General features: G+C 36.5%; 2 protein-coding genes across 4 annotated transcripts in view; one reads left to right on the forward strand and one right to left on the reverse strand.

Moving 5' to 3' along the window:
• LOC136825514 (protein gooseberry-neuro-like) overlaps positions 1–2,926 on the forward strand; it is a 26,976-nt gene extending 24,050 nt beyond the window's left edge. For all 3 annotated transcript variants that reach the window (XM_067082084.1, XM_067082082.1, XM_067082085.1), the window contains exons 4-6: positions 630–801; positions 1,497–1,729; positions 1,918–2,926. In XM_067082084.1, coding sequence (XP_066938185.1) covers positions 630–801; positions 1,497–1,729; positions 1,918–2,366 — 854 coding nt within the window. In that variant the 3' untranslated portion in view covers positions 2,367–2,926. The remainder of the gene's footprint in view (positions 1–629; positions 802–1,496; positions 1,730–1,917) is intronic.
• LOC136825205 (uncharacterized) overlaps positions 1–14,961 on the reverse strand; it is a 197,278-nt gene extending 182,317 nt beyond the window's left edge. Inside the window, exons 1-3 of the mRNA XM_067081231.1 lie at positions 14,950–14,961; positions 11,982–12,054; positions 6,103–6,122 (exon numbers count right to left, since the gene is read on the reverse strand). Coding sequence (XP_066937332.1) covers positions 6,103–6,122; positions 11,982–12,054; positions 14,950–14,961 — 105 coding nt within the window. The remainder of the gene's footprint in view (positions 1–6,102; positions 6,123–11,981; positions 12,055–14,949) is intronic.
• Positions 14,962–17,500: the final 2,539 nt, after the last annotated feature.

Below are 17,500 nucleotides of genomic sequence, written 5' to 3' on the forward strand. Positions count from 1 at the left end.
TCACCGTTCCCTGTTTTTCCATTACCGTTTATCTGGTTTCTGTTTACGATAATTAAAAGTTTCATAAGATATGATTAGAAAGTTATTATTACCAATTTTCCAATTAATAACGGGAGCTCTTTTTTCTAATACTAAAGCACGAAAGTTGTCACTACTCATTTCACAATGCAAGGACAAAATTGCCGACGTCACTTCTAATCAGTTGAACTTTTTATTTTTATTTTAGAATATTTGCCAGTTGTCGTATAATAGAAAAAACTTTTAAATAAAAAAAGGTAAATTAAATCTGGGTATTGAAAAAGTGTGAAAAGTGGTAACCAAAAGAAAGTGGAGTGGGAAATGGATGATAACGTATTTGCTTCACTAGAATTGAAAATAAGGAATGCCTTGTGTTCAAATAATTCAACGATTCGAATCATGATGAAAATTGTAAATATTATTATTATTATTATTATTATTATTATTATTATTATTATTATTATTATTATTATTATTATTATTAATCTTTGGCTTGGTCAACTGATTTTTACAACATTAATTTTAAATCATTGTCCCTTTACCATTGATGTCTTTTGACCCACAAAAAGTTTGAAAATCTCAAGGTCACTCTTCATTCCTTTCCAACGAAGGAGGAGCCGGAAGCGACGAAAGCGACACAGAGAGCGAGCCCGGCATTCCCCTCAAGAGGAAGCAAAGGAGGTCGAGGACGACATTCACGGCCGAACAGCTGGAAGTCCTCGAGAAGTCCTTCGAAAAGACTCAGTATCCCGATGTCTACACCAGAGAAGAAGTGGCCCAAAAGTACGTCTATCGTCTTTTTTCTGTCTGTCTGTTAAGTGAATTCAAAGGCGAACAAAAATTATGCTTTTACGTCTGTCTATTCAGATTATCACTATGTTCATTTCTTACTGTTTATATTACAAGAATAAAAATTGTGTCTGTCAGCAAGTATATTAAAAATTTAAAAATGATCTTGCATGTCTGTACATACTCAGAGCGAAAGCAGATGTCAGTTTATATGTACGCACATTTAAGACTAGATGTCTGTTTGCTAGTGATCTGTATATACGTTCAAAACACGAAAAAAGATGAGCCTATCAATATGTCTACTTGCACATGTACAAAAGTTCGGAAGGCAGATTTTAAGTGCAAATTAAATTATCTCCGTTTGCGCGTGTCTGATCGTAGATTCAAAACATGACAGTAGTTACCCGGCTGTCTGCCCATCTATCCATTTACCTGTTCCATCAGTATTTATCTTACAAAAATTCCGAATTAGGTTTGTGGACCCCATGCGGTTTGGATGCATTTGCTTGCTTAACTTGTAACGTTTGACTCTTTCCCCGTGTTTGCTTGTTCTTTCTAACGTTTGATCTTTTGTAGACTAATCATTCCAAGCTCTACGTTTCCTTTATTCTTTTCAAACCCTTGTAGGCTTCCCCTGACGTTTCCTTCTTGTTTTTTATATTCATGTTTTCATGTCTGTGCCTACCCAGGGCCAAGCTGACGGAAGCTCGCGTCCAGGTCTGGTTCAGCAACAGACGAGCTCGACTCCGCAAGCACCTGAGCAGCCAACAGCTTGCCGGTCTCTCCTCCTCGATGCCCCCAGCGGCTGCCATGCCCACAGCCGCAGCAGCAGCCGCTTCTAGCTACATGAACCAGTATGCTCCTCCTGCCGCCGATCACACAGCCGTCGCCGCTGCAGCCACAGCCGCTGCTGCTTATCACAGTAGGTCAAATTAAATCTTATCTCGAAGCAGGGGTTAGGCAAATAAGTTTCATTACGGTTTCATATGTTTTAAGATCCTCATTTTCTGATAAAAAATGGAATATAACAAAAATAGGAAAATTTAATAACCTCGCATAGTTAAAATATCTTTATCCGTATTGATAATAATTCTTGTCCGGCACTTACAGCTTCCAGCGCCTGGCAGAACACAGGAGGTTACGACTACAGCAGCGCAGCAGCCTTTGGCACAGACAACTCCCATGCCCTCATGTCATCGCCCATGGCTGCCATGACATACCCAGTCACATCTATGCCCACCATGAGTGCCTCAATGACGCCGACTATGAACTCTGCTGCCTCCAACCCCTCGACGGAAGCCGCTGGATGGAGCACGAAAACGGTGCCCTCGCCCGCCATGGGCACCTGGAACACCGGGTTCTCGCCGCTGGGCACAGACCAGCTGGGCCTCCTTGGCACTCAAGGGTACAACATGGGCCACACCATGGCCGCCCCTCCGGCGCCTTCCATGGCGGAGAAGGGCCACGTGGCACCTCCGGCCACCGCCACGTACCCAACTTATTTCCCGCAATTCACGGATCCCTCCGCAGCGGCCATTATGTGCGGACGGGTCCACTAGTCCTCTCATTACTATTTTTAGCGTATTTTCTCTCTCCTTCGTTAATAACCATTCTACACTTTGTGGTAACGAAACCTGCGTATTCTCTCTCTCTCTCTCTCTCTCTCTCTCTCTCTCTCTCTCTCTCTCTCTCTCTCTCTCTCTCTCTCTCTTCTCCGTCTCCCGAGTCATTAATAACTTTTCTGCATTCCGCAGTAATAGAGTGCTTGAGGAAATCTTCCTTTTACTTTCAATATTCCTAAAAAACACGATCATATCTTTTTCTACCGGCATAAAAAATAAACATATACGTCCAATTTAAGTTAAGAGAAACCATTCTACAGTAATTAATTATGGTTGATTGACATTTTCTTATTTTCATTCAAAGTTATCCTATTATCTTTACTCTGTTTGGTTATTAGTTTTCTTTACCCTAGTACTTTCATTGCTGTTATCTTTCTCTTCTACTTCAATTGTTACCCTTTTCTCTTTCTTCACTATCGTTACATCTATTTTCATTCTTATTTTATCAAAAGCTAAATTTCACACTTTGTTGCAATGGCGTCTATTACTTAAAAATGTACACGAGCAAAAGCGAGACACAAAAGGGATACGAAGAAACATGGTGACGGAAAAAACTCAGGAAATGACTCTGTGTGGATATTCTGCTGTTAATATCGTGACTGAGTTCATGCATTCCACTCCGATGTTTCATATTTTATCTAAAGTAAACTGAATTTTTACCCAACGAAAATTGTGTATTTTATACACAAAACATTTCTTATCGAAATTTTATATTTTCTAACAAAGCCCGAATATTTAAAATGAAAAAGTGTTTATTTTCTTAACGAAAATTTTTTTAGAAGATGAAAATCATTTTATAACGAAAACTGCATTTTCTATCGAAAATTATATTCACTATGAATTTTTTTATATATTAATATGATTTGTGTATTCTTATACGATAAATATAAGCGTCTGTCTGCAACTGTACTATTAATATGATAACGCACTTTATACCTAAGCACTACGTCCTTTTGGCGTTAGACTAGCATATGACCCACACTGTAATGATATATATATATATATATATATATATATATATATATATATATATATATATATATATATATAAATCTATGGGTAAAAACTAGACATTTACCTATCTGGTAAGTCAGCAATATTGTGTTGCACCTAAAACGCCAACACGGTTCAAAAGAATCAGTTAGTAACAGGAACGTAAACTAATGTATAAAATTTAGCCAAAGGTAACACATGTACTTTAGTCGACACTACATTATCGCCAAGATATTCTCGAGTCTCACTCGCTTATCCGCACTTCACACTGTAGGGTTAGAATCGGAGTATATTGTCTCTTGTGTAAATAGTGCTCCCACAAATAGGCAAGGCCCAATGACAGTGTCCTTTGACCCCTTAGAGTAGCGGCAGACCAATGCGCATGGGCACACACGTAAGCACATCACCTCAGTCCCTCCAAAAGTAGGTTTAGCGTAACAATAGTCGTGTAAACAAAGAATGAACTTGTATGTGATAGTCCGTAGATTTTAAGGCAGCACTTGGAATGCTAACACAAGCTGGCCATTAGCGATCCTGCTGGATGTCTTCCTCAACTACAGTTTTTGTAAAGTTCTAATAATTATTTAATAAATGATAACAGTATTATGTAGCGTATTGAATTCAACCTTAGCCTACTGTTCGTGCTTTTGTTTCCCTAACCGATTACAGTGTTGTCATAAAATACAGGAAAGTCAGTTTTTGTCAGGGAGTGATTTTGTCTATGTAAACTAACAAGGGCTGACAACATGATCTTTCTCAAAAGTCTAAGGAGAACACACGCCCGGTCGGATAGACAATATATACTGTGTAAATATATACTGTGTATATATATATATATATATATGCGTGTGTATCTTAATACTCTTACTACTGCGCAAAATTTCAAGTAAGGAAAGAAAGAATACAGCCAATCGACAGTGAAAATCCTGTCCAACTGTTTGTTTGTGAATACACAAACATGATATAAACGCCGCAAGAAATGCAACGTCTTGACGAGGTCTTTTAGCAGCAGATCAATGCGCATAAGCGCGTACAAGCACGTCATCTTAAGTCTCCTCAGTAGATAGCTGGATCACCGCCTTTTTAAACAAAGATGTATGTGCGAGACCGTAGATTTATAGCGGTACCCCTCCGTAAACGGAGTTAAGGGCTGAAGGTTTCGGCAACAGCACATTTTCTGACATAAATCTTTACAAAAAGTAGCCACTACCCTCCCTAAAGGGGAAGATGCACGTGGTTTTCCAGTAACGTCAAAGACATGCAAACATGAAGGAGCTGAGTTTTGTAAAGATTGTTGGCGCGATGCTGAAAATAACAGAAGAGAGCTCCCGTAACAACGCCTTTAGTGTTCACATGTTTAAGTGCCATGGAAAAACAACATGACTTCAAAGTTAAAGCATTATCACGAAACGAAATGTTCAACACAGGGTTTCAATGAAAACAGAAAAAAACAACAACCATCCATACTAAACATGATGGAATCATTCATACTTTTCAGTAAAAACAAAAATCATAATCTTTTGAAATCCTTTCCACTGTACACCGGGATCATAAAAATGTAGTTACAAAAGAATTAATTCTGCTCAATGCACAAACGATACAATCTTAAATATTACAATCATTAGGGAATATAATGAAATAAGATAATTACAAGAGAGAATTCCTCCTCAAAATAAGGCTAGAAAATTAAAAGTTACAACAGACAAAATGCCATCACATCACTGACGCCAAAAAGGAATGAAATCACGAGACAACAGATGGAAATTTTCCTTTCTACAACATTACAAAAACGAAATTTTTACGAAACTACATTTTCAAACTACTCATCAATAGAGTTGTTTCCAATGCTCAGTAAAACTGATACTCAGAAAATCACAATGAGTAATTAACTAAAAATTATTTGGCGTCACAACTACTAAGGACACTGAAACCTACAAATCGAAAGGAACATTTTCGTTTCACGTCTGAATCCAAGCTGTGACTAAACTACCACATGAGAGAGAGCAAGCTGCCAAAACGGGACCTGACTGACGGAATGCAATCGTTAAGTACTTCAAGAGTGGTCTTTTTTGGTGGCTTCTGTTGCCGTTTTGGTAAGAAATTATTTTTGCATTAATTAAATATTTTGTGGTTTTCTCTTAAGCAACCCACCCCCACCCCCATGGATTTTTAATTATTCTTGAAATCCGCAGAGTGTTCTCTATATGAATAAAACTTCTAACATGGCGTAATTAAAGAAATTCGCATACTTTTGGACAAAACAATATTGGTAACATGACATAATTAACAATATTTCTGGTTTCCTCTTACCACGTTAAATAGCTTTAAAAACGAATTCTTGTCTATTCAATTCCCTCAAATTCCAGAAATGCCACAATTAATTTCTCTGTGGGAAAAAACACAATAATGTTTATATGTAATAAATCACACTAAAAAAACAACTAAATATCACGTGATTTTACTATCAGCTGAAGACACAGGAGTTCAAAAAGAAACGACAGTGCCAAGTACTTTCGTGCAATTAACACAGCGCAAAGAAGATGTATTAACTACACGAAAGTACTTGGCCCTCTGTCGATTTTTTTAGGCTTTTCCCTGTAGCATCAGCTGATAATACATCACTTTAATTCCCTAGGTATACAGATGAAACATTTTCCACTATACAAAAGTGGTTACTTACCTTCAGGCCCCGTCTTCCACCTGAAATGAAGGAGAGAAGGAAATGTTAATCATAGATATTTTTAATAATAATAATAATAATAATAATAACAATAATAATAATAATAATAATAATAATAATAATAACAGGCTTAACACCGGGAAATCTTCATAACAGCCTTGGGCTCAAGATTGGGAATGAGTAACCTTAGGATTTGAAAAGGTATTAATGTTTTCATTTTAAAAATTAGGAATGACCGACTTGGTCTTGTAAATGGACGTAGGTTTTGCTTCGGCATTGAAAAATACGAGAGCGACCTGGTGTTCTGAAAAGGCATCACCGTTCGGAAGTTCAAAAATAGGAATGATTTCGACTTCTAGAAAGACGTTGATATTTGAAGTATTAGAAATAATTTAGTGATTCTGTATTTGAAAAAGGTGTCAGATTTTTAGTGGTGAAGAATAGGAGGTAATGACTTTGGGTTTTTAGAAGGCACTGTTGTAGTTATAAAAATCAAGAATACCTTGGCGTTTTAAAAAAGGTGTCAGTGCGCTTTTGTGCTAAAAACTAGGAGAATGACTTAGGGTTTTTAAACTGTGTTGTTATTGTAAGAATTAAAAACCTGGCTGTTGTAGTGTTTCAAAATGGTGTCATCGTTTGGTGCTCAAACACTGGAAGAGAATGACTTATGATTTTAAATGGCGTTGTTGTTTAAAGAATTAAAAAACTGAAAACATACTTGTTGTTTTAAGAATATGTTGGGCTTCGTTGCTTTAAAGATTAAAAGCTGGAGAGTGATTTAGTATTTCAAAAAGGTGTCACTGTTCTGGGGCTCAAAGAAAGGAGAACAACTACTTTGGCGTTGTAGTTTGAAAGATTAAAAACAGGAGTGACATGTTATTTTGACAAAAGCATTGTTATTTTAAGGTGTTTAAGAGTCCGTAGTTTGGTGCTCTAAAATAGGAAGAAAATGACGGACTTTTAAAAGGCGGTGTTGTTTACAGGATTAAAAACAGGATGGTGACTTGGACCTTTAAATAGTTTTACGTATTTTGGTGCTAAAAAATAAGGGAGAATGGCTTAGGTTTTAAAAGGTGTCGTTGTGTTAAGGACTGGAAATAAACCGTGACCTGGTTTTTTTAAAACGTTGTACTTGGGGGTCTTCAAAAGACAACGTTTTAAGGATTAGAAATAGAAGAGTGACCTGGTGATTTGAAAAGGTGTCTGTGCTTTGGTACTTAAAACAGTAGTGACTTTGGCCTTAAAATGCCTCGATGTGTTAGGGATTAAACACAGTAGTAGGTGTTTAGGTTTTAAAAGGACTTAAGTGTTTTAGGACTTGGAAAATAGGAGAGATCGCCTTGGGCTTCTAAGAAGTTGGTGTTCTACAGCTCGAATACAGGAACGAGTGGCTTAGGGCTCTAAAGAGAAATGTTTTTCTATGAGGCTCGAGAAGTGGGTAAGTGACCCATTTCAAAGCAACAGTTGAAATATACAGTAAGGAAAGTAAGGTAACCAGTGCCTCTAGAAGGTTCTTCACAGCCAGGACTTTTAGGTAGTTGAAGGCACCATGAAAATAAGGAATTTACTCAGATCTCAAAAGATACTAAGGATGTCTTAGACTCCTAACAAGGGTAAGAGTTTCTGAAAAAAGTATAATTCTATGAATTACTTACTTAATCGCTTCAAACATAAGTTAGTTTTGTCTATTTAAAAGCAGTTAGGCACAGGATAGTTATTTATTCGAAAAAAAAAGTTAACTGAATAAGAAAAGGGTTCCACCTGAAGGACTGCACGAGACCAGATGAGAGGGCCACCAAAAATAAACTATAATAGAATAAAAAATAAAATTAATGAGGATGCTGTATCTCTGTTTCAACAATTAGCAACCCAGTATAAGGTATCTCACTTATATGAAACCAACTAGAAATTGCAAAATATTAATGCTGACAATTAACAAAAATTAGCTACAAAATTAGCAAGTAATTTGTTTTGTATCAAAATAGCCAGGTGCAAATTTAGGTATCTGTAAAAGCAACGAGTCTTCCAGGTGCTAAGAGGGGTAAAATCAGGTTTACTGTTAAAGCAGTATTTGCTTATTACATTAAGGTTGTGGAAGTTATCTAAAGGGTAAAATCTGTCTCTCTAAAGTTATATTACAGACATTTTTTGTATTAAAATAATAAACCTTAATACTTTTATAATTTCATACACCTTATGTTTCATTTCCTATTACTATCCCTAGAAGATCACGCCCTCCAGCATTTGAATGCTAATGAAGTGCATCAGACAATGACTACAATGGTCAAAATTGTCAAAACAGTGTCAGCTTCATAATTCTCCCTAACTGAAAAAATCCAGTTATTGTTTCTTCTTAATAACATCAAAGACATAACTATATATATATATATATATATATATATATATATATATATATATATATATATATATATATATATATATATATATATATATATATAGTGTGTATTAAATGGTTACACATGTTCAACTTTCTGAGACGTTAAGTCTGCTTCCAATTTTCCAACATTTGTTTCAGCCAACATCACAACTTTATTTTTCATAAATGTAATCGATTTGTGAAATCAATGACGGATGCCACATGGTCCCGGTAAACTAAAGTATTACTTGACTGTACGTTAGAGATTTGGAGGTGAAGTATCCTTATGACATTTTAATTATCTTGTAGCATGACACGCATCTCGTAAGTTACATGTAGCCTCTGGATCTATTCTCACTGAATAAAAAAAAACAGGAGTCAAGGATAGCCGTATAGTAGAAAAATTACGAAATGGAAAAGTAATAATAGAAGTCTGTTCGTTGCCTGTACAAAGGGTATATTCATACAGCTGTCTGTGTGTGTCCTGGTTGTTTCTGTGCTCGACTAGTTGTCTGGTTTTCTTCTGTTCAGTCAGCATTCTTCATTTTCCGCGGTCTGTTATTTTGTTGCCAATTATAATATCTTGAGGCATTCTGCAGTGTATCAGTTTTAACTTCGAAGAGCTACCAGTTTTTGTGAGAGTTTTCATCTTTATGTATCAATTGTATGTTTTTCCTTTTTTCATCGGAGAAAAATGAGTGATGGTGGGTACGGAAGAGCTGGAAGACCCTTACTTCCTTGGACGGGAATTATGGAAAGGGAAGCTAGAGATGAGTGGATATCTGTGGAAAATAAAGCATAGGAAAGGTACGAGTGGTAGAATTTCACAGAGGTCCTTTGAGTCTTTGAGTCACCCGCACTGGAACCAATGATGATGATAACAAAAACAAGGCTGAAAGCATCTGTCATAAACTAACGTTTATCTATTATCTTTGCTATTGCAACACTAACGATAATGAAACATGAAGCACTGGAAAAACGTATCATGAACTTCCCTCACTTGAAACAGCGTAAAAAATTTTTTTGTTACAATAAATTAAGGAGCTCCTGAGGTATTTAGTCGCATGGATACGGTACAACGAGTTAATGTAGATTGCAGGTAAGTCTGAAGAACTTAATGACATTATTATTATTATTATTATTATTATTATTATTATTATTATTATTATTATTATTATTGGAACGCCTACTGACGAACACTTAGCAAGGCCTAACCTCCTTGATTTGGTGCACTTAAAGGATCTGAATCTACCTGCATCGGAAAATCAGCGCTCGCTTTATCTGGAATATTAATTACCAAAGTCTCTCATTTCCTTTGTTTTTGTCAGTGGCTTCTGAACTTGAGCCTAAACGGCTTAAGCACAATGGGTGTTTTGCATATTCCCATTTCACACTTCGTACCCCGAGAAACGTTTCCGGGAACAATAACCGGATTATAATTCATTCTTCACAGGACAGAAACAAATAATTTCTTATGGGTAATCATCGCCGGCTGACAATGGAGTGTGCGTGAGGTTGGAGTCATGGCCGCCATTAAGTGTAAACTCGCAGCGCCACCTATAAAATGCCACGAGTCGCTGTCGCTGTTCTTTTCGAGTCCTTGCTCCCGTAAAAGGACTACTTAAGGTCGAGGCAGATGTCAAGGAAATTTTATGGTTCTCGCTCTCAGAATGTCTGTTGCTCGAATCGCGTTTTTCATTGCAGCTTTATCCAAGATGTAATTTTGAGGTCTTTGCAAAAATATCTATTGATCATTTCAGCACTGTGGTGGGTGATGTAAAAATTAATTTTATCAGAATCGCAAAAACAGCAATACTAAGCAAAAACTGCAATATTACGCAAGGGTGATCCAAAAAGGTAATTTCATTACCGCTAAAATTTCAACAGATCCTTCCAGTATCATACAAGTCATCCATAAAGTCACGCAATCAATTTCTAAAGAATACTATCTCAATATTGGTCTCTATCCCTAATGAAGTAAAATGTCTTTTTTTTTCAAAATAACAAACATTTACATCGTCTGATGAAGAGCGTGTAAATTAGAAAAAAAAGTTTAATTTGCACCAAAAATTTAAAATATTCGTTCTTCAAAAACTTTTTTCTACGAATGCACAGAGCCACTCTTTCGTCCATTATTTAGTATTTCCAAGAAAAACTAAAATATCTTCTGTGCTTGCAGTAAGTTCTGCGGCGTTGCATCTAAATTTGCAAAGGAAGAGAGAATATTTACTACCGGCACATGAGCAGAAAATACATGCAGCGAGTCAAGATATGCACCATTAAGGTGTCAGGTGCAGCAGATATATTTATTCGTTTCATTTAACGAGATCAAGTGTCTTATGCCTTTAAAATGTAGATGACAATCTAAAGTAATGGGAGAATAATAAAACCCTGCTTTAAAATTGTACGCTTGTGATGGTAGTGAGTCTCACGAGAGGCAATACCAAAGCTGCAGTTTTGCAATGTTGAATGTCCAGAGTTTTAGCTTTGGTTTGTTTTTCCAGCTTAGGTTGATACTTAGGCTTAATCTTTTTTTTTACTTCCGACAGGACAAGTTTTGTCCTCCTCAGCATAGTTTGCCAGTTTCATTTTTATCCAAACTATTCTTAGAATTTGATTTCGGTTTCACTTCAATAACGAGATTTACTATCGTCATCGCACTGTTAGTAACATAAGCCAAATTCCATGACCGGAACTAATACATTTTCTTTAATACAGATGCCGATAGGACATGCAGACTAAGCTCGTAACTGGCCCACACCAGATGGAAAAAAAACACACAGGGGATGAACCCGAAGGAACCCATGGACCAAAGTCTTGGAAGACTGGTGAGCTGCAAGATTGATGAGCACCAGCAGTTAGGGATGCATGGAAGAACACTCGCCATTCTTCACACGTTTGAATCTTAGGTGTATTTATGTTCACTACTTGGCTTCATTAACATGACCAAACACTGAATATTTGTATTCAGAATTAAGATTTATCGAACATCTTCAAATGTTGGAATTCTCTGTGCTTTCGAAATTTCAAATTTTTACAATACTCCATTTTTTAATCTCCTTCCTTGTTTCAATCTGGCATGTGTTACATAAGAACGCTTGATTGTATACTTGTCCCATCGAATGTTGCACTAAGAAACTTGTAAGTTCTTGCTACAGTTAATAAGAGCCAATTTTTGTTGAGTTTCCGAAGAAAATGCCTATATGGGAATTAAAAAAAAATAGTAGTCGAGTCCCTCCCAAGTCCAGATAGAGTGGATCCAACCTAAGCTCAATGTGCTTGCTTTTAAAATGTATATTTAAAGAATACACCTTGCAACAAACTCGGCAGTCTGACGCAAGAAGTAATAGAGTAGGTCATAACGAAACTTATCTTAAGAGAACAACTTTGATTTACCATAAACCTCGATAGTTTGCAGCAAGCGACAGTGAATCATAAGATCCCTAAAGCTAACAGGTAATGAAGGAAATATGGAACAAATTAAAGAAAAGTCTTACGTTACCTTGGGAAAGCTTCTCTAAAGAATTCTTCTGGAAAACGAGGGTCTTCCTCCTCCCAAAATACGAATAGGTAGCCTATATTATCCACTTTGAAAGTCCACGTTGTAGTAAATGCTACGCAGATCAGTTTCACATCTTAATATATAAAGCCTATTACACTGCACCAAAAAATCGCCATGCATTTCCTTATATGTAAAAAATTATCAGAAAACACAACACAAAGGAAAGGAATCAGTATCGGATAAAATTTAAAATCAATGATCGAAAAATCACGGGGTACAAGTGAAAAGAATCACTATCCGCTTTTAATCAGATTAAGAAATCACATAACGCCAAATGATAGAAACTGTTATTAAATATAAATATGAAAATCGCCATTAACTAAAATAAAACCCCCTAACAGCTAAAATCTGTATTTATATTTAAAAGTCCACAACAATATTCTATTTCTATTTTAAAAAAAGCACAATGAAGTTACGACGAAAGGAATCGTACTGCCACAATTTAAGGGGAATAGTTATTCGATAAATACATTAAAAATCACCATTTACTTTAGCTTTGGGATGAAACTTTATGAGCCATCATAAACGACAAATGAAAGAATCATAATTTTTTTTATAAAAAAGTCAAATATATTAAATATGATGAGAACACATCGAAGATTAATATATTCAATACAATTAATATTTTGAAAAAAAGCGCAGTTACAAAGTCCAACTAAAACAAATCCATATTCCATAGAATTACACTTAGAAGACGGAGCCTATTACTCGGATCATTTAAAATGTGAATTCGAAAAAAATTGATGGCTAAAATTCTTTCAAGAGTGAGATTTAACATTAAACTCCACCCACGTTTCACTTTGTTGTTTTTCCTGGACCTGATCGAGAAGGGGCAATTAGGAAGCAATCCCATAGGCCTTCACTCCTAAAAATGCTGTATCCAATTCCGCTTCAGTTATACGAAAACACACATTCGTAAGCTTACGTCTTTTCGCTACCTTTAAGGAAAGAAAACTAATCTTAATATTACACTCTCTCATCAACAACAACGTATTCGAGAAAACCCCACCGCTAATTACGTAACTATCATTCCGATGCCTCATTTCTTCTCGTGTAACTAACTACCTTGTTTAATTGTGGGAGTGTCCTAGTTTTTAGGGCTGACTCAACTTTCTTTCGTTGACTTGTTTGTCGAATATTTAGTTATTATTTATATTAATTATTTATTTATCCTAGTTATTGTATTAATGGTTATACTTATCTTTATTCACGCTTATGAATTTTGTTCTTTGGGAGGGTACCAAGTAAATTGCTAGCCTTTTTGGTTAATCCTATTTAATTTTGAGAACCCATGTTGAATCATAATAATAATAACTACTTAATTATCTCAGATTACATTATAGAGTATCGACATACTTCTCATGAACACAAGGCCGGTAAGATAAATGATTTAGTTGGCTCCTTTTTTTCTTCTTAAATATCTGACTGACTGCATATTATTCTTTAGTTTTACTGATTTTTCCGTTTCTACAAAATAAAACCTAATTATGATGGTACCTAAAATTTTGCTCATTTTTCCAAACAATTAATTAATATGTGAATCGACCTTCTATACACAGATTTCTTCTTATCATTTTACGGCATATTGATTATATATAACACTACTTTTTTATTATCTGATAAGAGCTACTGCATTCCGCTCTCACGGTTAGCAGACTAAAAATTAACTGACGCTCAATTTTTGTCCTCGGATGGCGAAAGTAACAAGTGAATCGCCGAATGCAGCATCGTAAATATTGCAATGTGTTACGATCTCTTTACAACTAAATCAGAATCGATTTATCATTCATATGGTGTTATATAGTCCGCACTCTCTCAGTCTATATATATATATATATATATATATATATATATATATATATATATATATATATATATATATATATATACATACATACATACATACATACATATATGTATATTATATATACATACATATATATGTATATATATAATATACTATATATATGAATATGAGAGTGAGATGTACATCATTTTTGTATCTGGTAAATGGTATAGCTTGCACATCCTCAGCACCCCAAAAGAAAATAAATCTTGTTTAGGATAAAGGTAATAAAGAAGTTCTCCTACTGGTAAAACACGTTCAGTCTTCGAAGGGAAGCAGAAAAATGAAATGAAATGAAGCCAACTTCGAAATAAGATGCAATGACAATGAACCATAATCCTGGGAATCATAGGCTCGTTGCATGCGTCATTCCTCACAATCCTAGAGATTTTGCGGATTATTATTATTATTATTACTACTATTAAGATAGTTTAACCAGACCACTGAGCTGACTATCAGCTCTCACAGGGCTGGCCCGAAGGATTAGGATGAAATGCCAGGTCTAGGCCACAGGCCTAGAGCTGGGACCAAATAGGTCCTTCAAACGAATGAAAATGAAGTTTAAAAGAAAAAAACTGTATAATGAACATGCTTTTACACTGAAACACATATATACGATAAATACATTTGCTCGTTTCCATACATACAAAAAAATTAAAAATTAAAAAGAATAAAATAAAATTTCAAAAAACTTAAAATAAAATTCAGAATAAATTACATAATTTTTTTATTTCATTAAACGCCATACGGGCTTCTGTATTTTTATTATTTACTCGGTTTTATAATTTGCTATTAACTTACACTTCTTCATGAATGTTAAAATTGGGGTGACTGAAAATGTACAAGATTCCGACGAAATATACCCCACGATTTATTTCCAAAGGTTGATACTCGTTGTTGATTAAATTTTGGACAGTCACACAACACGTTTGACTCTTATCAACACTTCGCATTCTGGGCATTCGGGATGAGGGCCATGTGGACTGTTCATCAAGCGTCCATGTGTCAAACCAGTATGGCCTATTAGCAGACGCGTCAGAATTACTTGTGTGCGTCTCTCACTCTGTCTGACATGATGAGCTCCAATTTCCAACACTGGATTTTAGAAACCGCAAACTCCAGGATTAAATGTTTGGTCAGCCCTTCATTTCATTCATTCCTGTGAATTCACCCAGGTATTGAACCTGATCCTTTCCGATAGGCGGATACCACTTATGAAGAGAAATCCATTGGCTTTCCTTGCAGTGGAAGACCTCGATAAAATTAGGCAATACCTGTGTCTCATCACTGCAAAAATTAGAACCCGAACTTGAGATAAACTGGCAGTCAGTCACTTAGCATTTGCCAAAAAATCTTACCTAAACTGGCTATAGCCCCATTGGTTTTTACTAGCCCCTTCGGGATATGCAGAATTCCTATCACTATTCCTTATCGGAGGCTCCCAGAGGGTTAACGTGGCATTATTTAAGCTTAGGGACATTTACTCCAAAAAGGGTATCAATGGCGGGCATTGTTCACCGTGAATTATGGGAGGCAGAAAGCAGCCCCGTAGGAACGATGTCGTTTTTCATTCTTTATCGCGATTACGAGGTGACGTCTAGCCTTTTCCAAAACCAGCATTTTCATACTCATAAAGTGTTACGACGTATTTTTATTCTTTTTTCTGAGTTGCAGCCTAACTTGTTTTGTTAAAATTCATTATTATTATTGTTATAATGATCATTATAATTTTTATTATTATTATTATTATTATTATTATTATTATTATTATTATTATTATTATTATTATTACGCAAAAATTTTTATGGAATATATTTTATAAATAATAATAATAATAATAATAATAATAATAATAATAATAATAATAATAGTAAAATACTCGGTGACGTTCATAAACCAGCCTCCTCGGGCTAGAATGCCGTCAGTGTAAGCAAAAAAATAAACCTAAATTATGAAATGCAAATAAAAACACAATCATAGACAAGCCGATAAGTAAACAAATAGATATGATTGGGAAATAATTAAAAGCCTCTTTAAGGAGGTCATGCATGCATTTGAAAGGCTCAGTATTCGAAATGCATGTATTTCGGATTTTACAAGTGATCGAATCAAGCAATTATTCAGAGAGAGAACTGAAGACATGCCATCCGAGATAACATGACCTCATTTTGCGAGAATGGCCGAGCTGATTTGTATTTGTCTATCTTCATGTGTGCATGTTCACGGCCTTTTCCTTTCAGATTACTCATTATGAATGTGCTATGTCAAATAATAATGGTAAACTAATAAAAGTGTTTCCTGGCAACAAGTAAAAGCAATTTGGAGTCGCCAATTATTTGGGTCAGATTTATATATCCATTTCTTCAGCGGGCTTCATCATGAGGAAGGAACTCTTTCAAAGTGGAAAAAATGGCCTGACGACCGTTTGATTCACGCTCCATTTTTCTTACATTATTGCATATAAACAATCGGTTTCGATTGGAAGGAAGAGCAAACATTGTGCCAATCAATTATTGGCTAATCTCCTTAGGAACACCGAGACTGGAGAATAGGGAGTATGTCAAGATCGAGAACATCGTCATTGGCTACACTTCCCGCCAAGATTAACAAGCAGCCAAAATTGATAATGACGTGGGTATTTATAATGCAATGCGTCGCCAAGGAGTCAGACCGCATGCCCCATTCAACACTACCTTGTTACGTGAAGTGAACGATTTTACCAGATAACAAGCGTAGGCATCACCGTAAAATGTTCATCCTCCTCGTCTGGTTGAACCAGAGATGTATTTGGACTTGCCTTTTTTCGGAGTGCGGAGAACCAAATTTGGCGCGCTCTTAGTCCGCTCGGGCAACCGGTCGCCTCCGACCCTCCCCATTGTTCGAACTCCGATGCTCATTTGTTGATTCGCCTCATTGAGGGGTCACGACTCCAGCCCCCTCCCCTACCCTTTCCTTCTCGTCCCATGAGCTTTCCCCCACCTTCAACCGCTCCCCTCTCCTCCTTCCCCCTCCCCCTTTTTGTCCCTTAAGAGATACGACGACGCTGTATCCACACGGCCGAAGGGTCATTTTCACGTGAATTATTGACATAAACGGATTACTCATTTCGTTCCGCCTTGACGAAAAGCTGCAAGGGATACCGGCCTCAACCACCCTCCCTGCCGAAGACCCAATTTCGCCATTCAGATCCCCCTTTCCCAAGCTGGTCTTCAGTTGATACAAAGACCGGTGCGGCGTTACGTTATGGGTATCGCCTACTTTTAGAGACTGTGGACGAGAGAAGCTAATGCATTTCCCATACCGCCCCGGACCCTGCCAGTGAATTAATTTTCATGCCCTTCAGGCCCAATGTTGGTGTGCGACTGATGAATGTCATAATGTCTAGAAAATGGCCGCCACAGCTGCTGTTCCCTCCGAGGGAGAGAGGCGAGTAAGGGGGAGGGGTATCTAGGGGCATAAACATAGACCGCGCATACCACGTGCCCCCCGAAGCTCAAAGAAAAGCAAAGCGACTGAGAGAAAACGAGGGGGTCTCTCTCTCTCTCTCTCTCAGTGATGAAAGAGAAACGAGCTAAACATGTGTGTGATAGATCAATGCCAACAGCAGCAGACG

This window comes from Macrobrachium rosenbergii, chromosome 37 (genome assembly GCF_040412425.1).
Source record: "Macrobrachium rosenbergii isolate ZJJX-2024 chromosome 37, ASM4041242v1, whole genome shotgun sequence".
NCBI lineage: Eukaryota > Metazoa > Arthropoda > Malacostraca > Decapoda > Palaemonidae > Macrobrachium > Macrobrachium rosenbergii.